We start from the raw sequence: 24,985 nt of genomic DNA, 5'->3' as shown, positions 1-24,985 counted from the left end.
GCAACACCAGAGGAATCACAGTAGCGTTCCCGGCCTTTAAGGATTAAGGCCGTTAATAGAGATATTGTACTAAAGGCACACAACATCCACTTACAGACCAACGGCATCGTATTACAATTTACAATCTGAAGTATGGTTTTTTCAATGTTCATTAATTTTCCTAAGAAATTTTGATATTAAAGTATAAAATTAGGGAAAATATTGATAGTAAATGTAAGGAAATACCAGTATAGGAAAGATTTTATCAATAATGTGTCACAATATTTATTTGTTTTTCTAAAAAACAATTCTACTCAGCGCCGCGCTGGTATGGATTGAAATCTGAATGATAGATCATTTAAATTTTAGAATGTTCTCACGTCTTGAGCCTCTATTGTGTGATGTGTACATTTTTTTAATATTTAGTGGTGACAGTGTAACCTTCCATTGTTTTGTTCCATGACAATAAATTGATCAACCATATCCATTATTTTAATAGATCATAGGATAGAAGTAGTTCTGACTCCGAAGCCAAATCGGACACGTCACCTCGTTAGAGTAAATTCTTTGCAAAGTTTGCACGTCACACTGCACTCATTGAAATAGTCAAATAGTGTCAATGTCATACAGTTCCTACAAGGCTACATTGTACAAAATAATTATTGTTTATTTGTCGAGTTAAAAGTTTTTTGACTTCTTTTCTATTTCTTAACTAAGTATTATTTTATTGTAAAAAAACGCTAGATTAGGGTCATAAAAGTTTTTCGTCCCTCACATAATATTATAGTCCTTAATGTAACCTACCTATATATTTTACACAAATCAGTATAGATTATTAAGAAGAAAAAGAAAAATTTACAGTTGAACATAATAAAATGAAGCTTCATCTTGCTTTGGTTCTGTTAACATTGCTCGCATATAATTCGAAAACATATGGTCAAAATCGTGCGAAGGTGAACACTAAATCTTTAAATTTCGTAAATAGCCGGCTTATAATTTATTTAAATTTTTTGGAAAGGACCTAATTTGGGAATGAAATATAAAATTAAAAAAAGATTATCTCTGGGGATTGGTTATTTAAATTTCTGTTTTGTTTTAGCTTGATGAAAAACGGCAACAGTTGACAGATTTAACGAAAAAGCAGTCTATAATTCCTTTGAATCTTCATAAGTTCAAAGAATATGTTAAAACTCCACCAAAGGATTACTCTTTTGTCATTATGTTCACCGCAATGGCACCATCTAGGAGATGTGCTATTTGTCAACATGTATATGATGAATACCTGCTTTTAGCAAATTCATTTAAGTTCTCGGGGGCAAATAGTGATAAACTGTTCTTTGGTATGGTGGACTTTGATGAGGGCTCTGACATATTTCAAATGGTTTGTATATCTTTGTAAAGTATTATTTTGGTTTTTGCTTTGAACAACAATGATACACCATAATCTTAATTTGATAATGCTTAAAACAGCACATCACTGGTAATTTGCTGCGGGGTAATGCTGCTGACATTGATAATATATTGTTTGCTCTCCAAAAGTGAGCTTTTCGTGCTATATATCAGCTTGGATATAGAGTCACTCGAGTAAAAATTAAAGAAATAAATATTGTGATTGTTTATTATCAGTACATTTATGAAATTTAATATAAGTTCACTAAAATCATCACCTTTCTGCTCTTAATAGTGATTCTCATTACTTTTTTCATGTTTGCAATTCATGCTTGTAACTAATTCTAGTAGGCTTCATAAGGTACATACATGCTTTTTTAATAAAGTCCCAGCCACTGTTCAGGCAATATCTATAAAGAAATTTAAATGTTTAATTATAAAATAGCAGTCATAAATCCTACTACTCCACTGCTAAATATCTAAGTGATCGGACAGCCTGGGACTAGATTATGATTATTTTATAGTAATAACAATGGCAGTACAATATTGTATGTTTTATTAAAAAGTGTGCAAAAAATAATTCTGGTAGAGTTTCTAGCGCCGCTTCTTCTCTCTCAGAGCCAGAGTTTTAAATTAGCATTAGAGGCCCTTTGAAGAATAAATATTGGATACAAATCAAAGAAGAATAAACAAAATTGCGATCAACAAATTTTCGCAGGTTGAGCAATGAATTTCTGTATGTAATTATCAAGTAATGACAGTAGCACTTCAAGATCTTTAATAAATAAAAATGACCAGTGAATGGATGAGTGATAAAAAAGGAGAGCATGCAAGGGAGTACGCCTGGCATTTAGCCTGGATATAGCCAATGCCTTAGATTGTGTATGGCACATGGAGCTTCTCTCAAAACTTCCATCATTTGATCTTCCCAAGAGTTTATGCAAGTGGACCTCCAGCTTCCTCACTGAGCGCAGCATACAGGTCCTTGTCAATTAGAGTCAATATTGTTGGTAAGGTAAGGTTAAACATACTGCTAATTCCTGGGTAGTAGGCTCGGATCGGCTTCAATTCATTGTTAATCACATGTGTCCAGTCCTTCATGGGGTTCATTCTTCAAATCAAAGTTTCTTTTAAACGAAAGCGGTTAAACCAAAATCCCCTCTCCAAACGCAACATTGATATTGCGAGCTGTTAGTTCCGCGTCGTAACTCGTATTCAAAAATCATTTGAATATTCGAAGTATCTATCTTTCTTGTCTAAGCTGAATAAAAAGAAACAAATGAAAGTTGATAATCAAATGTTTCACTTTTTTTACCATGAAGGTCATGGTTTGAGATTGTCATCTGTCAATTTGAAGTACCTATTACAATAAAACAGCAATTTCATACTTTAACACCTAGTATTTTCTCATTGGATCCTTTGTGTCCAGCATCATAACCAGATTTAATACATGTGTGAAGTGACTGTTGCTTTATGTGTCAGGCATTGAAGTAGGAATCCTACTGATGGGTAGTACAGAGTTTGATATGAAAATATCAAGCTCTGTAGTATCAATCCGATACTGAGTAGACCCTGTAGTATGACATTGTCTACTGCAACTTGCTGACTGGACTGGACCAGGCATCTCATAGGTACTACACTCCTTACAAGGGGCGTGGACGGAGAACAGGTAACGGTACTCTTGATTAGTCAGTAAATGATAACATATGGACCGCATGTTACATGGTATGGGAACCACATGCATCTGTGACGCGCAACACAAGACATACGGCATTAAAGCCTGCTGTTCATCCAACACTAGATTTCATCAGAGACGATCTGTGCAAGCACGTCGTCAATTGCTGGTCGAACACAGCCCAAGAGACGATCCAACCTTGCATTACCACCACGGGACCTTTGATACACACACAAATTCGGTTTTCATAAATCCTCATAGTTACCAAGACAGCAGATATCTTCCGCACCGAACACATCAACCGGCATAAAGGAAAAAATGCTTAGATTGCGGAGCTTTATGGCATATTAAGGCCCACAAGAAACTTATTACAATAAAAAGTTTAATTCAAGATTTTTTATGATTAAAAAAAATTGCAATTCATCAGTGTATGACCATTTTTAAATTTGAGCTAGTGTTACCATGTGCCTCTACAAACTCTTATCTGTGTATTTCTCAAAATCATCAATTGAAATAATTTATCAACTAAATTATTCCACAAATAAAATCAAACATGGTTGTTTGATACAAGACAATCAAAAACAGGATATCTAAATTGACAGATAAAAATCTTTTTAAAATGTTTGGTTATTTTTTTATTTAACATTTTCATTTTAATTTTATATTTTTACACCTTATATTATATTGTATCTAACTTTAAGTATATGCTTTATATTTTGCAATTTTTTATTATTTCAGTTAAGACTGAACACAGCACCAGTGATAATACACTTCCCAGCTAAAGGCAAACCCAAACCCGCAGATTCCATGGACTTTGAGAGGGCTGGTATCCATGCAGAGGCGATGTCTAAATGGCTTCATGACAGAACTGATATTATGGTAGGTTTACTTCCGCAAATACATTGTAAAACACTAATTAATATTTATGTAAACACATAAAGGAATAAATTATATTAATTCAAATCATTAATGTATATTGCTGAATGTTAAGCCAGCTATGGGACATGCCAAGCTTACACATTCACATGTTATAAGAGTTTTTAGCTTCTCTTATATAAAAACTTTTATATTAACACTGAAAATCTTGGTAGAATTCGAGAGTTAATGCAAGTGGACCTCCGAATTCCTTGGATGCACATGCTCTTCGTTGTTTGAAGGATATTCTTCAAACCCAAATCCCGTGAACGCTGGAGTTTCATAAGGCTGTACATCTCTTACACTGTTTCTTCTTACCAGTGCGGAAAAAACTTCGGCCTTCTATGGAGTCCTCTCTTGTGAAGGTCGCAGAATGGTTTTAAATATACCATATTAAATTCTACCCCTGGAAGACTCAAGTTAACGCACTCCAGTATCAGCTCGAACCATTTGACCGCGTGAAACCCAGAACTGCTCGAACTGCGGGGATCCAGCATACGGGTAGATCATTTGTCGTTCCGAAGAGACATTGCTTCATTATGTGTCTTCTGCCAGATTTATTAGGGGGGGTGTTTAGAAGAAGTATTTGATCTAATTCCTGCCGCTGAATTCAACTTTCGCGCAATACGACATAAACTTGTATACCCTCATCATCCCCTGGAGGTGAGGTGTTCCACCATTGTACCTACAGTTTAAAAAACTTTCTGGCTAAAACAACCAAAATGGGGAATGAACTTCCTTGCACTGTGTTTCAGGACGACAACATGGGCGTAAACACCTGCCTAAAAGATCAGCAACACTCCTTTGATTGATGATGGTGACCACTTAACATCAGATGACCCATTACCCTTGATTATCCTTTTCATCCATAAAAAAATAATTGGATTATTTGTTTCCTTTAATCACATTGAATTTTACACTTTTAAACTTAAAAATAAAATTAACACTTAGACTTTGCTAATTTCAGGTCAAAGTTTTCCGTCCACCGAACCATTCAGCAGCATTTGCCTTTGGTTTGTTGGCATTTCTTATTGCAGTCTTCCTCTATCTTCGAAGGCACAATCTAGAATTCCTATACAACAAACAGATGTGGGCCGTATCTGCATTGTTTTTCTGCTTTGCTATGGTTTCTGGTCAAATGTGGAATCAAATCAGAGGCCCACCATTCCTACATAGAAACAAGAATGGTCCAGTGTATATAAACAGTGGTTCTCATGGACAATTTATAATTGAGAGTTACATTGTGGCTGTTTTGAGTATCCTTTTTATTATCTTTATTCCACTTTATCATCTTTCAAACAATTGGAAGCAAGTTGCTAGGACCCTACACATTTCAACATGTTTATGGATTTATTATATGCTATAGAAAAAAATATATTCCTTCGTTTCAGTATTTATGGCAACACTAAGTATGTAGTGTTGCTAAGTATGAAATGTATTATTTAGCAAAATTATTAAAAACATCAAGCTAGTTACATACTCTTTAAATTTGAATATGCTGTTATTTGGTCAGTTTTTCACTGAACACTGTCGCGTGGCGTTGTATTCAAAGCGCGATCGAAAACTCTGCCTTTATAGACGCATAGGCAGAGTTTTCTCAGATTATTCTTGAACGTGATTGTGTTTCTAGTTTTTAATGTATGTCAATGGTTAATTAGCTTATAGTTTGCTTTTGCTATCTATAAGCTAGAACAATCATGATAGAAAATTTAAAAAGAGAGTTAAAAAATTTCCTTAATAAGTAAAAAGATGGTGCAGTAGTGGTTGGCATGATTTTAATGATAGAATCAGCTGGAGGTGTGAAAGGGACAGAAGCTAGAAACCAACAAGAAGGAAAGAAACGCAGATTCCAGTCCGTTGTGGGACTTGTGATGGTGTGCGTTTTCTTCTCTTTGCTTCTCTCAATATTCAGATCAAAGACACAAGGTTATCCTTACAGGTAAAATTATTCTCGTTTTATAATTGAGTATATAATATATCATTCTTAATATTTTTTTTATCATTATCATTAGTCAAGAGTCGCATTAAATAACATTCCGGCTATATTATTTCACATCAGAATTCGATACCTAAGTCTCTTGCAAGAACATTTTTATGACTTGATAGTATCTCTTTGTAAATATTTCCTGACTTCAACTTTGAAAGTAGCCCAAATAAATGTGTAGGTTAGTTAAATTTGTAACCAAAATTTATTAACGATGCCTTACTAGACCCCCAGACCTCTCCGGTTCTAGCCAACCGTTCGAGTTACGTATGGTCCTTAAATCTTGGTGTGTCTTGCTCAACTCTCAGGTTCGAGTTTGAGCCCCAACCTGAGAATTGAACAAGAAGTTGGCTAAGTTGGTAAGAGCGATCGGACGGAACCCGAGAGGTCGCGAATTCGATCATTTTGGTTACAAATATAATTTGTATAATTATTATTAACGCAATAAGTGAGGGATATTACTATAAAAATAAAAAATTGTTAAGTTGTGTAGGTATCTCATTGCTTCTTACATTTATGATAGCTACGTGGGCCTTTAATTCGGGACCCAATGTTTTCAATTGGATAAAAATCCTTCATTTATAATGTAACCAGACAATCTCTGTAGCTTTCATATTTCGTCTTCAATGGGTTTGGTTTATGAGGAATGTTCTGGTGGTGAATCAAGCTCCTACAGCTTGATTCACCACCAGAACATTCCTTTGTAATAATAAGTCTAATAATATATGGTATAGAATGTTTTGTGCCATATACGGTAGGATACCCTGAGTTGTAGAGGATAATGGCGGTAATGTTTGAGGTTGGGGTTTAACTATAATTTATTATGGCATGGTGCAATGCCTAAATTACTAAAACACTCTTAGCTGGTACATTTTGTATTATCTGATTTCGCATCGAGTTTGATATCGATCCGGATTTATTTCACGATAATCGTCGTCACTATCAATACTTTTGTGCAACATCAGTGCACCTTTGACGACCCCTAAAGCCAAGTTGTTAGTGGCCCTGCCTACTGAGCTAGACATCCCGGGTTCGAATCCCGGTAGGTGCAAACATTTATATGATGAATATGGATGTTTCTTGTTCCGAGTTATGGATGTTTATATGTATTAATGTATGTTTATGTAAGTATATTATATAAACTAGCTGACCCAGCAAACGTTGTATTGCCGATATTAAAATCGCGATACAGTAGTAACTGTTGATCGTAGATGGGTGAAAATTTGAAGTTGTATGTATTTTTAAATGCTGACTTTTTAATCAAACAAATTTCAAAAAAAATGTCAAAAAAAATAAAAATTAGCGTGGACCACCCTTAACATTTAGGGAGATGAAAAATAGATGTTGTCCGATTCTCAGACCTACCCAATATGCACTCAAAATTTCATAAGAATGGGTCAAGCCGTTTTGGAGGAGTTCAAAGTTTAACACCATGACACGAGAATTTTATATATTAGATATATCTTTGTCTTGTACAGGCTATGCATATTTTGGGACAAGATAATTTGTGTAAAAGTATGTCATATAATAAAAAAAAAATTAAATCCTTGAAACGATTTTCATTGCCTCTGAACTTAGGAAATATGTAACTTGTCTGATGTAGACAAAATTTTTACCAACTCATCCAATGAATTTCTCATGCCTTTTATAATTGATAGGTACTAATGTATAACCCTACTGCTTTTTTATTTCATATAGAAAATCAATATCTTTTGTTTAATTCCTCCAACAAAGTAAAGCGTAAACGAAAATTCGATAGTACGATTTTCAAGCTAAACTTATGTCAAAAGGGTGCAAACATTTTTTACTCTATTTGCATCACCGCCGTCCACATTCTCTTGCAACACCAGAGGAATTCCAGGAGCGTTGCCGTTGCTTAAAGGCTTAAGGAAGGTGTACGCGCTTTTTTACTGTTAACATAATCAATAATCCTGTTTTGAAATACTCAATTGGGGATGCATTAGGATTAACTAGTATGTTTTTAAGATGCTCTGCAAATGGCTCGGATTTTTCTTTTGCTGATACAGACACCTGGTGTTATATTTAGAGGTGGAAGTTTTGCGGGTTTAATTATTTTTTAGTGGGGCAGAAAGAGGAAAATTTATTCTAAAACTTTGTCAGAATTTGTATTTTCCCTACTCGTTTCCTTTACCTCAAGGTATTCATTCTATTGTAAACTCGTTTATTAGTCCCACAATGATTTAACAATTTTCTACTCGGTTTCCTTATTTTGTAGTAACTCCGTAATAGTTGGAGGGATGTTTGTTTTTGTACTATTGATTTAAAGCGGTGTAGAATACCATGTTGCTAGATGGATTAAATTCGTTGCAAACAACATTGCTTCATATTGGAGCTCATCGGATTTTAGGTTTAGCTTGGGATTAACATTTTATCCGGTATTTTGTGAATATATTCCAATCTATTCTTTTAGATGTTATTTTAGGTTTACGTTCGCATATATACTGACTGTTGCTATGTCCGGTGTCTGAACAAATAATATGCTATAAACATTATGTTAGTAACTTGATAGCATGTCTGATTATATATTTTTTTTTCATGAAATTCACCTTGAGCCATAAGTTGTGAAGTCTCATTTGCCCAGTAATTTTACTACCTACGGCGCCCTTCAGACTGAAACACAGTAATGCTTACACATTACTGCTTTACGGAAAAAATAGGCGCCGTTGTGGTACCCATAATCTAGCCAGCATCCGGTGCAAAGGAGCCTCCTACTGTTAAAATATATAAATATTGTTCGAATTTAATTAGGGAAACAATTTTGAAATTTTTTTCTGATTTGAGAACATAGGCTCTACTTACGATATAATTAGGTTCAAATTAGAAATGCGACCTTGTCAAATACCTATTTGACAATACATAATGCAAAGATATTTTTCCATTTAACCATCCTATTGGATTGGAAAAAATTGGAGCAAGGGATCGGACAACGCTAAAGAGCTGTGACAAAATTCGTATAATTAGCGCTCTTAAAGCGTAGAAATAGATGGTTTAATCGAATGGATGTGTTATCACTACCCGTGCAGTACACAATTAGTTTGGCTATTTAACGATAGAGGGTGCTGTAATCAAATAGCTTAATATGCACACTTAACAGAGTTTCAACGATATTCAGTCCATTTATTTACGAAAGAAGAATAATAGATAACATGCGAATATGACATTTATTTCAAAGAAATTAGCATACCTAATTTAAAGAAATTTAATGACATTGTGCTCTGGCATTGAAAAATCGGTAACGTTCTTTTTAGGTACTCGTGATAGAAATTTTTAACAGTTGCATACAAATATGAGATATGATGTTAATTTTTTCATAGATATTCAAGTATTGTAAAGACCATGTCTGTAACGGATTATGATTGACAAGTCGTAAGCAATCAGCCACGCTTGACATTAATAATAATAATAATAATAATAAACCATTTTATTTCAGGCCCATAAAATAAATACCTTATAATCTAACATACATATTTTTACAACCTAAATCTACGACACATTTTCGCGGCGGGAGACGTAGATATACGTCGCTGGGACTACGGGACGCAGGAGCTGGTTCTGTCCTATCGGTGCTGTGCCACATTGATTATGACTAGGAGGCCTCCTCTTCTTCTGCTCCACCTTAATGAAGCCATCCTTGTCGGTCTGACCCTTCGACACAGTTCTACAAGCGGGTTCCTTGCGGGCGTGCCCACTTCCACTTTCTGTCCTCAGCACTGTCCGCTTTCTGGGTTGCCGGCGGATGGCAGCAGCGTAGTCACGTTGAGGTGTTGACGTAACGACCGCAGGCGACACCTCCGAGAGGGGAGGAGGCGAGGGACGGGCGGCAAGTCCATTACCGCTTACACATGCGGGAACAGCGGCCGGTGTCGAGTCGAATTTCGCTGATTCAAAACTCGCTGGCGAAGTAATGCAAGGCCCACGTCGTGTGTTGATGTTATTAGCCTCTAATGACCTACTTACAACAGTATTGTTGCGCAACGTCGCTACTTCAGCTTGCAGGTCCCTGATGGTGTTTTGAGATGCCTCTAATTTTAACACTACTTCTGCCAGGCCTGCCTTGAGGTTTGTGATGTCCTTCAGCAACCTGGTAACGTCGACATGGTCGAAGGTGACGGATGGTAACTTGTTCAAGTTCCTTGCCACGAAAGACGGCACGTCGTCAGGATCAGTCACTTTCAGGACATTTATCATATCCTGAAGACTTCTCTCTCCCCTTTCATCCCTCCTGCGGGACGGCATCTGGTCTGATTTCATCAAAACCTCGTACAGGAGCGTCTTGGCGTTAATGATCTCCTCACTCTTGAAATTTGATGCACAGATCTGGATGATACTGATCTCGTCCATAGGATCAATTGCGTGCTGAAGGAATGCCAGCAATTCGTTGGCTATGAGTTTTTCGGAACTCACAGTCATAATAGCGTGCAGTGGCGGTTGCCGCGCAGATCGCGAATATAAATTATATTCGTAAGTTCAGTGAGCATGTACGCTACCGAGCGCGCTCGGAACTGAACTTTAGCTCCTCTCCTCAGTATTTTGAACATTAAACTAGATAACATTGACAAATCAAAATTGATTACGCACTATCGGGATATCAAGTCCTTTATAGATAAACTAATATATTCTTAGTGTATGGCAGCCTAAGGAAACTCTAAAAAAAAGCAATTGACAGATGACTGCTATAATCTTGTAAAAAACGGAGCTAGCCGAAATCAACTACGTTTTAAGCAACTGTACCCTTTCAAACTTAGCCGGATTATACTTCGTCGCCAATTACCATTCTGTAATTACTATTATTTCAAACATATGTCAAAACACTGCACATTTCATACTAAACTAAATTTAAATTTTGACAAAGGCAGTTCGGCAGGCCGCCCTTTATTACATAGTATTTACATCCTCTTTGATGTATGGTAAAGATAAATCAATCATATTATTTAGAATGATGTGTAGATCAAATTTTAAATTTGGTTTTGTTAGTAAAATATTATTGATTTATAAATTAATTATAATATTTGTACCAGTGGGAGGCTCCGTTGCACATGATGCCGGCTAGATTATGGGTACCATAACGGCGCCTATTTCTGCCGTGAAGCAGTAATGTGTAAGCATTACTGTGTTTCGGTCTGAAGGGCGCCGTAGCTAGTGAAATTACTGGGAAAATGAGACTTAACATCTTATGTCTCAAGGTGACGAGCGCAGTTGTAGTGCCGCACATAATTGTTGGGGTTTTTCAAGAATCCTGAGCGGCACTGCATTGCAATGGGCGGGGCGCATCAATTACCTTCATATTAAAAAAAAAATGTATTAGGTACCTACCGGTGATACAATATTACATATCTGTAATATACATTATTTTGCATAGACATCGAAAAATAAGGCATGGTTGTAATATTTTAATTTATTTTCGAGACGTCATATCATTCCACACCCACCGCATAGATACTCGCGCGATAGTTGTGCGTTTCAACTTGTAAATTCTAATCCGTGTACAATATTCTAAAATCAGTGCCAATCTATATTCAATTTATAGGAATTATTCCTTAAATGTTATATCGAAATTATTACTAAGATTAATATCATTTTCCTAACAGACATTTTTAAATCATCTCAATAAATCGTTTTTTTTTTCAGCTTCCTGTTCAAGTGAGAGAATAATTAAATGTTTGAAAAACACTAAATGTAATTTTACCTTATTATTATTGTGCATTTAAATTAAAGGATTGAAATAAACTCATGTGTTTTCTTAATTTGTAAGAAATACCCTGTAATTCTCATGTTCTTACAAATTTATTATTTTTCAACTTATATCACTAACAAAATAAATATATTAATAAATTATTTGTCTCGTATGTCTGATAAATGCAGAGCTTTGAACTATAATAAGTTTACAAAATCCCTGGGAAGACAGCGGTCCTATTTTTGGGATATTCTTTGAACGTCTTATTGTACCATACATGTGCTTGAATTGCGGTTTGTACCTGAAATAATAATTTAATAATATAAGACAAACAAACTTTACTAAATGTTTTTTTAGCTACAAGCAACACAATGAAAAAATGGTGAATCAAATATATATAATCTCTGCGATAAGATGGGCCTTCACTTAAGTGACGTATTGTTAAGCCATGCGCTTCAAATACTTCATCACTCAAAAAAAGTACCAACCTAAGAAGAGGAGGACAAACGACCGTAAGGGTCTCTCATGTTAAATGATCACCGCCACTCACATTATCTTACAACACTAGAGGAATCACAGGAACTTCGCCGGCGTTTAAGGCTTCACGTCTAAGGTGTCACGCTTTTTTTAAATGTTGTATTGTCCCGGAAACCCCGCACAAGGAAGCTTATTCCACAGCTTTGTTGTACGAAGAAAGTTCCTTGAATTCGACGGCAGGAATCAGGTAAAACCGCTCTTCGGAACACTCCCCGTGATAAATGCGGTAGAAGACACAATGAAACGACGTCTCTACGCAACGCCTACTGGTCTAGCCGTTCACAGAGCAATGGGTCGCCGACTATTCGAGCAACTCTACGTTGCACGTGGTCAAATGGTTCGAGATACTGTGTGGCGTCAGACCAGAGATGACAGCAATACTCCATGTGTGGCCGGACCTGCGCTTTGTAGAGCGCTAGAATGTGGACCGGTTTGAAGTATTGTCGTGCTCTATTTATGACGCTCAGCAGCTCAGCTTCTGTTTTGGTTAGAAGCATTTCATCTTCTCACAGTGAAAATATTAAGATCTGAGTCGATACTCACCCCAAAACGGCACGCATATGTTGAGTTTTGTGATACAGCTACAACTACAGATCATATCGCATTTTGAATAATGTTCTCCACTAGTAGACAGTTGAACATGCCCCATTTACAAACAATGTGTTTCACGGTTATCTACAACAAATCTACGAGGCCCAGGTTCGAATCCTGTATAATCTACTCATAAATTAAAAATATTCGAAGACAAAACGTCGCGAGAATTTGTGATTTTCGGGAAAAAAAATGTAGACCATCTCGGTTCTCTGTTTTGCCGACACTTTCATTCAAAACTTTTAAGAGTACAGCTGATGATTTTCCGATAGCACCACGTTTCTATAGCTTCTATAAACTTTTGCATAACTTGATTTTACGGGGATCCAGTGCTGTGTGAACGGTTAGATCACTTAATTGTGTGTCTTCTTTCGAATTTGTTCCGGAGAGCTAATTGGCCTGCCGCCGAATCCGACTAGAAGAGCATCATCCCCACCACTCATATTTAAAAAATAATGATTCAAACAAATTATTTATGTACAGTAAATTACCTGATTGCAGATTACCCATAAATAAATGCAAAAATATGTCCTTGTGGGTACTAAGAGGATTAATACAGTATACATGATAATCTCACAAAGTCTATGTGGACTTGACACTCTTTCAAAGAGTCTTCCATGAGGTATTCTATGCGACTCGGTTACAATATTACCCAATTTATCCTTCCGTAACTTAGCAAAGATCATATTGCTTTGATATTGTTCATATCCTGCCCACAGAAATATTAAAACGCATGGAATTGATATCATTTTGGTCCAAGTATCAATCCATAATATTTTTGATCTATCCTGATTTCCTGAAAATATAATAATTGAATATATAAGATAAAACTACATGCTGCAATCACAGTCACACACAAAAGCTGATATGCAAACCAATGTTTCAATAACTGGTAATATTGATGTCTCAAAAGAAAGCATAATATTATATTGATGTGAGTATATGTATTTATTTATGTGAGTCGATAAAATAAAAAAATAATATGACTTTAAAAAAATGTGTAATAAGTAAAGAACACTCTGGAAATTTATATCTTAAAAATATCACTATCCAGATGTAAGTCTTCACATTCATGGCACTCATTTACTCAAACCACAAAATTGCCAATGATGGCTTGACAGGTCAACTCTGGCAGATGTTTGCAGTCTCGTTACATATATTTTATTTTAATTGAGCCAAACAAGTTTGGATTATAATTGTAAACCTTAGATTACCCCACATAACCCCACATAAAAAAGATCCATGGTTAACCCCCATCCGGACTGCATCGAGGCCAGTTTATGTCTCTGTTTCTTCTCGAGATCAACTTGCCAGGGAAAACTTCGCTTATAATTGACAGAGTGGTATGTATGCAAGGTTGCACCATCCTGCTAGAACTATGTTCTTTATTGTAGCCTGAGAAGTTTTGCAGTTCCGCACCAAGAAATCGTCTAACATCTCCAGATAACACTCTAAATTGACTGTAACCATATGTTCACTTCAACCCTCGAAAAAGTAACGGACCATAATTATTTTTGCTGACATTGCAACCCATACAGTTACATTTGGTGAGTGCCTTCCATATTTGTTTCACCCCCATAGCGACAGTTTTGCTTGTTTAGGTGCCCATTGAGGTGAAAATAAGCTTCATCCAAACAAGTTGTTGTTAAATGTCGAAAAGTGTTCAAATGCTTGGTTTACAAAGTCGAGGCTGAATTTTGTATGGGTACAGTTTTAGATCTAAAGATCAATAACGCGGTTTAATGATGCAGATTTAACACACTCTCACACTTCCAAATTAAAAGATTCGGATCCTCACGTTGGTGAGACTAGTTTACACATTATTGATGATCTTGGCCAAACAAATTTTGGTTTCTCTAGGGTCTCTACTAGTCTCGTAAAAGTTCTAAAATGAGAGGGATGCTAGGCTTATCGTTTACGTGACTTCTCAAATAGTAAAGTATCTCTTCTACGCTCTGTGGTGGAATTCTAGAAGTGTGTGATAACCCCAATAAGCCTAAATATGGGAAGCATACCTTGTGTAACAAAAGAGCTAAGGCCTGCTTCATTGCCCAATTGCATTGGTTACTAGAACTATTTTGTTGGTTTGAAAAAATCTAAACAAGCATTTTGAATAACATTAAGGGTTCCCTAAGGTTAAGGTTAACTTATCAATGTGGCAGCATCAAGTTTGGTTGAATTTGTTTATACACACTAGAATTAGAAACTATTAGATAATAATTATAATTTACCACAAAATAATGGAGCTTGACCAACAGCTGCAACAATAACAGCAAAGTAATGAACCAGCCCTGCCAAATAATGACTCAGGTTCATCTTACTGGATTTGGCAAATACTTGCAGACAGTAAGTCTCATAGCATCTTCTAATGCACTGTATTGTCAGTAATACGAGACCAATGCATGCAGCTACAACTGAAACTAAACAAAATTACACTTAAAAAGGATATAATTATTAAATTATCATTGATTTTTCTTATTATGTTTGCTCTCTCAATTTAGAGAACTCGACTGCAATATTATAAAATATAAGAAAATGACATGTATTAAGAAGCTTTACAATTTAGTTTAATATTAATGGCATACTTATGTACCAATGAGAACACACCACTTTCTCAAATACAGAACTAAGGCATGATAAATATAAAATAGTAATAATTGTTAATTAAGTTTGTAAATAAATAATAAAATAGATACCTGATGGCTGTTCTTGCTCCAGGATCAACTTCAATATGAACACAACATAGCTATGAACACTTAGTCCAGTAAAGTACACCAAGAATGCATAAAGTAATGTAACTGTACTAAACATAGATGCAAATGCATAGAAATGTCTGTAAAAGGCTTTCGGCATTTCAATTATTTGTAAATAATTGGCTCCCGAGCCTTGATAAGCAAAGGAACCATATTTGAAACCTTTTATTATAAATGCAGGCACATGCTTTTCATAGTTACTTATCAGGAACCCTGTACAGGTGACGGTGATTGATAAGCCGAGAAACCCAAGGTCTAAGATGTTTAACATCCTTAAGCTTTGAAGTCCTTACGAAAAGTAAACCAGTAAGTTAACAGTTGGATATAATGTGAAAGTAAAGAAAGTAGGGCATAACTTCGACCTAACGGTATAGACTACAGAGTTAACAGTATTTCTCTGCTCGTTCTCACATCTATTCTTGCAGCATCCATTCCATGGGTTGGCTTTGCTGTATCTCATAATAAATTGTGAAATATGACTTTTTCAGCATAATTTGTGATTGTGTCATAACAGCACATTACAAATAGGAAATTTTCTTGAAAATCAGAAAAAATGCATTAAACTACTAAACGTAAAAGGAATAATCTATAATTTTATACTATCTCATTTTTATCAATTCGAAAATCCTCGTTTTCGTTTATCAATAACATAAAGATAGGAATTGTTTAATGTTTACCTAGTACATACGAGCTGACATTTGATTATTTTGACAATTGACGTTAAGTGATGACTGATGACTGACTGGTATTATGTTATGGTAATTTATGTATATGTTTTCTGTTAAAAAAATCTTCTATCAAAATGGCAATGAAATGACCTCCTCAGTTATTACTGATTTTTTTGTAATTAATTTGGAATTAAAAAAAACATTGTTTTATTCAAATAATTTAAAACATGTGTTGTGAGGGTAGTTGGTATTATGGAACCCGGATTCCAAATTACAAGAATAGACCAAATCCATTTTTTTTATTTACAAAAATCACTAGTAAAATACTTACTCTGCGTCGCCCCCAGAGCATTCAATGTGTTTTTTTTTTATGGAATAGGAGGACAAACGAGCGTACGGGTCACCTGTTGTTAAGTGATCACCGCCGCCCACAATCTCTTGCAACACCAGAGGAATCACAGGAGCGTTGCCGGCCATTAAGGAAGGTGTTTTTCCACAACTTACATGATTGGCACTGAATCCAAGTTTCACCGCGATGATCGTTGGAGTATTTTTCAGAGCAAAAAATGCAACAAGCACCATCTTGATTTGTGGGTTAGGCATTCGTGATAGCATACCCCATACCCATAGCACCACCACTACGTCCAGGAGCTCTTCCCCGGCTTCTTCCTCTCTGCGCTTGATATACTCCTTAAGTTGATGTTTGTATGGAGATCCGGTCAATAAAGTAATTTGGAACCCGGTTCCATATTACCCGCACGTTTAAGGTTCCAAATTCAAAACATTACTGTGTTAGCAAATATTCAAGAAAACTAAAACTTGGTAAAATAAATCTTAAAACTTACCTGTCACAATCTGAACTTATGCGTACAGACTTCTTTTAACCACCCATTGTATTAGTTATCGAGAAAAATAAAAAATTCTAAATTAAACGTTTGTGCGCAATGTGAAATTTGAACATTGTTTGAACCGTCAAATACGATGCAAGTTTACGTTAGTGTCGATGAATATAGTCAATCGTATCAGTTTTACGTATTAATGTACTTTTTCAACAGATGCCGCTGTCTGTTTGTAAGTTATTAGGGGGTCCCAAATTATCAGCGGGTTCCATATTACCACCCCTTCCTCGATGTAAATATTTGCGTCGGTTTTAAAAGGTCTCGTATTTAGAACCAATTTCATAAAATATATTGTAATATTGGCACAAAATATCTTTTGAAATATGGTTTGCGATAGTTTTTAAATTAAAGTAAAGATATTTCAACATACCTATTCCGAAATACATAACGAATAAAAATAAACAGACAAAGGAAGCGGAGGATGGTTCAAAATACATTTTAGTCGTGACTAATTTGAGAAGGCGCTATTTCAAATAGATGATAGATAAATTCTATATATATTACTTTAATACATGTGTAAATATGTTAATAAATATTTAAGTAATAAAATACAACTTACTGATTATTACGTAGAAGACTGGAACAAATCATAAACTTTGTGCAGTACCTAATTCAAAACTCGACCGATCTCTTAGGCGGGCGCCAACACAGAACACTTTTACTCTAACCAATAACTTTTGTTCTAACATGTTAAATGTCAAATATCGAAACGAATTCTTTTCTCTCTCGGATTTCATTGGTTAATAAGTGTATTGGAAAGAAAACCATCTTAAAACAAGATAAGGGTCAAAACTGGGTGAGGGAATAGTGTACTGTACAGCACACTCGATTTTCGGGTATCTGTCCTCTTATGACTTTTTCGATTTTGGAAGGTAAATAAATTTCTCTTCAAGCTAGCCGAATGTAGAGCACATCCCTTGCTCCTAAAATATGAACGAGTAGTTGCTTAATACAATAATAATAATTAATATAGTATAACTCCAACCCTCTCTTCTAATATTCCAAATTACCCCTTTTTACAACTAGAGATTATATGCTAACAGCTATAGTGTAAAAATATTATACCACAAGATTGTTTGCGCCTAGACAACATAATCTAAATAATTTTCCCATCCATTAACCACGTCCGAATCATTAAATGTTCAAGAGGCATCCGATAGAGAATAGACTTGCAAATGAAGCGTCTAACTAAAAATCAAATCGTTTAGGGCATGTCATTGTCGTTTCCAATGTTCCGGTTCGCTTCACCCCGCCTGATGGCTCCGGTGGATCGGTGCGACCTAGTTGCCATTCGATAGGTTGACGCATTAAAATAAAGGATGACTCTCTGGAATATTCTACTAAGGTTCTTTATGAATATTTGTAAGATTATTTTTCTTTTATGTTTGTGAATGATTTCATTTGCTTTGGCAATAATTTTATAACTATTCTTAAGGAGTATGCATGGATAAAATTTAGGGGTCTTAAATATTTCAAGTACATATTTAAATATATAAATATCTTTTATTAGAGATTATATTGTTTACTCTCAGTCTTAAACACTCGATAGTCAGCAATATATTACTAAACCTACTAAGTGTAAATATATCATAAAAAACCTCAAGAACTAAGTACTGAGTATAACGCTGTGAATGCATTAATCGAGGCACGATGTCTAAATGAAAAGATAAAGTTACTACCGATTTCAAAGATATCTAATATATAAAATTCTCGTGTCACGGTGTGAGGGAGCGAACTCCTCCGAAACGGCTTGACCGATTCTCATGAAATTTTGAGTGCATATTGGGTAGGTCTGAGAATCGGACAACATCTATTTTTCATCCCCCTAAATGTTAAAGGTAGTCCACACGATTTTTTTTTAATTTTTTTGACATTAATTTTGTTTGATTATGAGTCAGCATTAAAAATACATACAACAAATTTTCACCCATCTACGATCAACAGTTACTTTTGTATCGCGATTTTAATATCGGCAATACAACGTTTGCTGGTTCAGCTAGTATTATATATTATGTAAGTATAAGTATTAATATGATGCTTGACTCGAAGACGCGACCTCTCGCGCTCCGTGCGTGCGCTCTTACACTGAGCCAACCGTTCGACAAACATATCGTTCATAAATGTTGATATGCCTTGTTCAACTCAGGTTGTGGCTCTACTGTCATCTACATGATCTACTTTACAGTTGATAACCTGCTCAATCCCAATATTTGCATATTAGGAAATTGACTTGAGATGTTGCTCTTTTAAATCTAAACAATTTGTTATTGAAGTGAAACTTCTTTAGAATCGTTGTGATTTCAAACCGGATGCAACGGAAAAACGACAGGTAAGAGACACAAATACAAAAATGTGTAGGATGAAGCCGGCAAAGAATGAGACAGAAATATGCATACTATTATATTTTTATGTATGACGCGAGTAGGTAAACGTTAATATATTCTTATGTCATACGCACGACTTATAACTGCATAGACATCAGGAGAACATAAATATGGTAGCGGTGTTAGTAATGTCTTTCATAGCGGTTGAAATCATGTGTCATCCTAGCAACATGTACCAGGACTTCATATGCAGTTTAGAGATTCATGCACAATGCAGGTTTCACTTCTCACATGTGAACTTTGTACGCAAGCATTTTTTTTAAAGTAGATTGATAGATAATTTATGTTACCTAACTGTGAATACTGTGTATTGTGTAAGTAATAAATAACTTCAATTTAAACAATAAAGCCAGAGCCCTCAACGGCGGGATCGTCCAGCCACCGCACGTAGCGTCCGTTTACGTGATTAACGCGTGGACTAGCCATCGATTCCCTTTAGCTCTTCAGATATGTGAGACCTGAATAAAAAGCTTAGGGATTCCCTATTGCTCTTCATAGCATCTTAAGATTACGGACATTAAATGTACCTCCTGTATTTATTAATATCTCACAATGAAGCGCCACGAAATAAAACGATAATTCAAAGTGTACCTACGTAGGTACAATATTCAATTCTGCCTAAGCATTTTACGTTATTTTATTGCAGTGAGTAGCAACATGCCTAATGTAACTTTTCTGTCTGTAAAATGTATCTGACGCGGTGGATCGTTTCGTTCCATCTTCTCCAATAATCTCTTGAATCAGTTCAGTGATTGCACGTAGCTCATTCTTATTCCTGCGGCTTAAATAACACCGCACATCTAACAAAATTGTCGTATTTCCACCGCATTCAATTTAATCATATGCATCTTTTAGCATATCCAAATTTAACTGACTTTAGTTGCTCACAACCCTGTTCTAATACTGGCTCTCAATTCGTTACACAGTTTCTAATAGAATATTATAAATGGATCAGCAGTATTCTTGGTGTTGTAATATTGTTAATCTAGTTGTATCTAAGCATTTGTTTTGTTTTGTATAAACCAGTTGCAGTATTTTCCGGTCAAATTGTCATTGTTATGGATAGATACTGTCGTTGAGGATCAGATTAGTCATTTCAGCAGTCCTCCTCTTCTTAATCAGCCGGAAGACGCCCACTGCTGGACAAAGGCATCCCCCAAAGATGTCCACGACGATCGGTCCTGCGCTTCCCCCAGAGTTAAAGGATTTTTGTACCATCGTGCGAGATATTATACCGTTTTATATTTATATGTCGGCCATTTTGTGCATTAAAAGGCCTGTGTTATAACGTACCATCCAGAGCGAAACGCCCATCTATTAATGACTACGCGCTTAATCGACGCCAAACAAAATATTTTAACAAAAACGTTTTTAATTAATGTGATTAATATTTTCGTGCGTGTTCCTAGAAACTAACATTAAGTTATCAAAGTCGATTTTCAATCTCATTAAGCAATTACCTGGTGATCCAGACAGATTGAATAACAAACCCTCCCGAGAGGTATAAAACAGGAAGGCTGATACGTCACCTCACATTCCGACGTGTTAGCTCCTCCGATACACTTCGAAGCAAAGTAAGTTTATTGGATTATATTTTAGATCAGACGTTATATTATTAAGTTAAGGAGTATTTGGTGATATATGATTTTGAGCATTTAGTGCGATATAGAAAAAGAAAATATTATCTTTATTACCGGATATCTAAAAAAAATGCACTTTCACAGTTGTTAAATTAAATTAAAAAACAAGCTGGTTTCAAAACTGTTTTTTTTAGTGTAGGAGGACGAGTAAAGTGTTGACAGTTAAAGCTGGTTTCAAAACAGTTCTTTTATAGTAACTATCGGAGGTCGAAAGTTCGGAGTAACGGGTTACGTCATAGTAAGTGATCATCGACGCCCAGATTGTTATGGCGGTTTCAGTATGTAGCTAGTACACCCTCCAACTTTACCAGTGGGAAGCTCTTTAGCAAAATATGCCACCACAGCAGCGCTTTTTTCTGCCGTTCAGTAGTAGTCTACAGACACTATTGTTTCGGATTGAAGAGCGCGAAAATTTTGGGCTAATGAGACATCTTATGTAATCCTGAGTGGTACTGCCATGTCATAGCCAGCACGTATCACTTTACATTTTTTTTTATGGAATAGGAGGACAAACGAGCGTACGGGTTGTTGTTAAGTGATCACCGCCGCCCACAATCTCTTGCAACACCAGAGGACTCACAGGAGCGTTGCCGGTCTTTAAGGAAGGTCTACGCGGTTTTTTTGAAGGTGCCCATGTCGTATCGTCCCGGAAACACCGCACAAGGAAGTTCATTCCACAGCTTTGTAATACGTGGAAGAAAGCTCCTTGAAAACCGCACTGTGGAGGACCGCCACACATCCAGATGGTGAGGATGATATCCTAACTTGTGAAGTGTCGTGCGAAGCTGGAATTCGGCGGCAATTTCTTACTTTTCGCTTAAAAAAACAACATTCGTGTGACAATTCGTGGGTCCTAGAAGAGAGCAAGTCTAGCGGTCATTACTTGAGGTAACCCTCGAGTCTTATACCCTTTTTATGCTTATCATTGTAATATCATAAAAATGACTTGCAATTCATGATTGTACAGATGCAGTTCAAAGTAGCAATTGTTGTGCTGGTGGCGCTAGTGTCCACGTGCTGTTGCCACATCGGCGGTGGATTTGCTCTACAAGATACGGCTCCCCAGGTCTACTGCGGCAGAACTTTAGCGAGGGCTCTGGCGTTACTTTGCTTTGATGAACCGATGTCAGAGAAGCGGGACGGAGGATCTATGTATAGTAAGAATACAGAGTTGCTTTACTTTTGAAACGCAGTATTTAAAAGATATATATAACAACTAGCTGACCCGGCAAACGTTGTTTTGCCATATAAAGTATAATTCACGCGATAGTTTTATAAATAATAAATAGCTTATGTGTTATTCTGGTGTGTAAGCTATATTATTGTAGAGTTTCATCAAAATCCAATCAGTAGTTTTTGCGTTAAAGAAGTTCAAACATACATCCAGACATACAAACTTTCACATTTATAATATTATAATAGGAATAGGATTATTATTCTATTATCCTATTGGATATGTATATGCATAATGTAATGCTAATGTGAAACTTATTGGCCTCATTGATAGAAAAACAACCAACTTGGAAATTATTCGAAATATATGTTTGAAGGCGGTATTCTTTTGGTATAAATGTTTTTTACTTAACACGACGAACTTGAATGGAAACTTGTTAAGGACAATCAAATCATTTAGACGATTCAAGTAAGTAGCTATGTTATAACGTGGGATTAGAATTATAACAAGCATGAAATCGCTTAGATTTTATCCTACATGTTTAATAAATGAGTAATTTTATACAAGGACCATCTTCCGACCTCGTCGTCAGATCTATTTGAAGATTCTGTTATCTTGTTGGTTTTAAGCGTCACAATTCGGCGCTCGGTAAAACTCGAAGCTTTTGAAAGGTCCGGTTGTCATCTGTGGTGTCATTCATTAGTTCTACATCCAATATTAGCAAGCCTATATAATTTGAGGACTTTTGTCAATTCCTTATGGATTTCATTAACAGATACCATAATCGTACCTTTATTAAAATGTAGTTATTCTTGAAGTATGATTTTTTATACACTTCGAATCATTTTTGGTTGGTTTTATTTCCAAAGGAGACTTAAGTTCTCTTTTTAATTTTACGTCTTGATTTCAGGGGCATTAATTCTATCAATTACTGGGCTTGGGTAAAGCAACATTACAGACTACAAAAACTAAATAATCCATTGCGTAATTACTGTTAAATTATTATTGACAATGTATGTTTGCATGTGAAATGTTTTGAAAGTGAATCTCATTTTTCTATTTAAACGAAACTATTACAGTTTTTGTAACGGGAAAATTCGTACATATCCCTAATAACTAACCAAATATTAAAGTATAATATTTTTTACATTTTTTCCAACAGATTCAATCCTCCCACCTTACTACAAGGAGCAGGACAATCCGCTAGGTTGGCCACTGGTAACTCCTCACAAGGCCCATGGATTATCCCGGGGAAAACGACAATTTGTCGTCAGTGAATGCTGTGATAAGCCTTGCAGTATAAACGAACTCCTATCTTATTGTTAAATACAAAAATTTCGTGACCACTTAAACTTGCTTTGAGATCATCTTCTACGTTAGCTGGGATGTAAAAGATGATTTTTTATATCTTGCTGAGATTTTAGCTCATTGTTATGTGTATTGCATCACTTCCGTTTGAAACGGAACCTGGATCTCATTTATCTTGACTTCAAAAATCTTATCTGATCTTAATTTTGTGGTCATCTCCTAAATCACTCTCAATATTGTCACCGGCAAGTTAGGTATAAGAAATCGTTGTATTTATAGTCATAGTCTTATTACTTGAATATTAACTAAAGCTGACGTGAAAAATTAACGTATTATGCTTATATTTAGTAAATGATATTAGTGGTCTCCTGTTTATGTAATATGTAGCTTTGTATGTAGTCTTAATTTTTTTTAGATAGAAGATAAATCGAGAAAATTATAGTATTTCTAAGCAACATTACATCATAATTTTTTAATTACAAATTAATGCCGTGAATTTCAGAATAATGAAAATCCTGCTTAAAATTATGGACCTAGTACTCACAACACAAAAATACTATGTATCGTTTATCGGCGAAATCGGAGCCAGGAAAGGGACCGGAGACTCGAAGTTATGATTGCGATTTATAAATAGCATTGTGAATTGAACACTTATTTACTTGGTTCTTTTGTATGTGCACATCCACACGCACACAAATGAAGTCATTGAAAATTGTCAATGATTTATTATTTTCTTAGGATAATTTTTTGAAAGCGTTTGTTATTTTTCTTCATATGTTCAATAATGGTAACTGATAAGCCAGCTTACTTGGTATTTAAAAAATAACGGTGTATATAACGAATGGCCCTACTTAAAATTCCCTAAAAGTGGGTTATGTAAAATCGCCGTTACTATATACAACATGAAAAGATTTGTTGAGTTTACATATTCTAGTCAATATTTACTGTTGTGATAATAATATTATTTTAGTTGGATTTTATTATACTGTTGCAGTGATATCTTGTTTTATTCATGACAGCTCGACTAAATTCGGGTTCTCGAGATCTTACCAAATAGTCCCATGGTTTCAATTTAGCTGTAAGTTTTGGTTTGTGTCAAGAAATTAAAATCAATTTTAAGTTTCTTTAGGCCAACTAGGAGGACTGTATGAATGTGACTGAGCCGTTTGCTCGGGTATGTAACTCTCGTTGAGGAAAAGTCGAGTCCACTAAGGGAGACTCGCTCGATGACAATTTTATTTGATATAATGAATGTCGCCTTGTACCGTATCTTGGTGGTGGGTGAATATAAAGACAAATAATGAATCAATCACAAACATAATATATCACCACCATCATCACCATCAGCCGGAAGACGTTCATTGCTGGACAAAGGTCTCCTCCAAAGATTTCCG

The 24,985-nt window shown here is 35.6% G+C and overlaps 3 protein-coding genes across 3 annotated transcripts; 2 read left to right on the top strand and 1 right to left on the bottom strand.

The window, feature by feature from the left end:
- Positions 1-589: 589 nt before the first annotated feature.
- LOC126977022 (tumor suppressor candidate 3) lies at positions 590-11,690 on the top strand. The gene is made up of 6 exons (XM_050825676.1): positions 590-932; positions 1,079-1,360; positions 3,782-3,922; positions 4,926-5,214; positions 5,708-5,897; positions 11,592-11,690. The coding sequence occupies exons 1-6, from the start codon at positions 855-857 to the stop codon at positions 11,605-11,607; spliced, it is 996 nt and encodes a 331-aa protein (XP_050681633.1). The 5' UTR covers positions 590-854; the 3' UTR covers positions 11,608-11,690.
- Positions 11,691-11,698: 8 nt separating this feature from the next.
- Positions 11,699-16,186, bottom strand: LOC126977023 (polyprenol reductase). Its single transcript, XM_050825677.1, has 4 exons — positions 15,462-16,186; positions 14,997-15,185; positions 13,257-13,561; positions 11,699-11,938 (listed from the first exon to the last, which is right to left on the bottom strand). The coding sequence occupies exons 1-4, from the start codon at positions 15,787-15,789 to the stop codon at positions 11,846-11,848; spliced, it is 915 nt and encodes a 304-aa protein (XP_050681634.1). The 5' UTR covers positions 15,790-16,186; the 3' UTR covers positions 11,699-11,845.
- A 4,830-nt stretch (positions 16,187-21,016) lies between these two features.
- On the top strand, positions 21,017-24,499 carry LOC126977031 (bombyxin A-1 homolog). Its single transcript, XM_050825687.1, has 3 exons — positions 21,017-21,043; positions 22,077-22,266; positions 23,446-24,499. Exons 2-3 carry the CDS (start codon positions 22,077-22,079, stop codon positions 23,607-23,609), a joined length of 354 nt encoding a protein of 117 aa, XP_050681644.1. The 5' UTR covers positions 21,017-21,043; the 3' UTR covers positions 23,610-24,499.
- Positions 24,500-24,985: the final 486 nt, after the last annotated feature.

The sequence above is a fragment of the Leptidea sinapis genome, chromosome 43, assembly GCF_905404315.1.
Source record: "Leptidea sinapis chromosome 43, ilLepSina1.1, whole genome shotgun sequence".
Taxonomy (NCBI): Eukaryota; Metazoa; Arthropoda; class Insecta; order Lepidoptera; family Pieridae; genus Leptidea; species Leptidea sinapis.
This window is presented reverse-complemented; position numbering and strand designations above follow the sequence as displayed.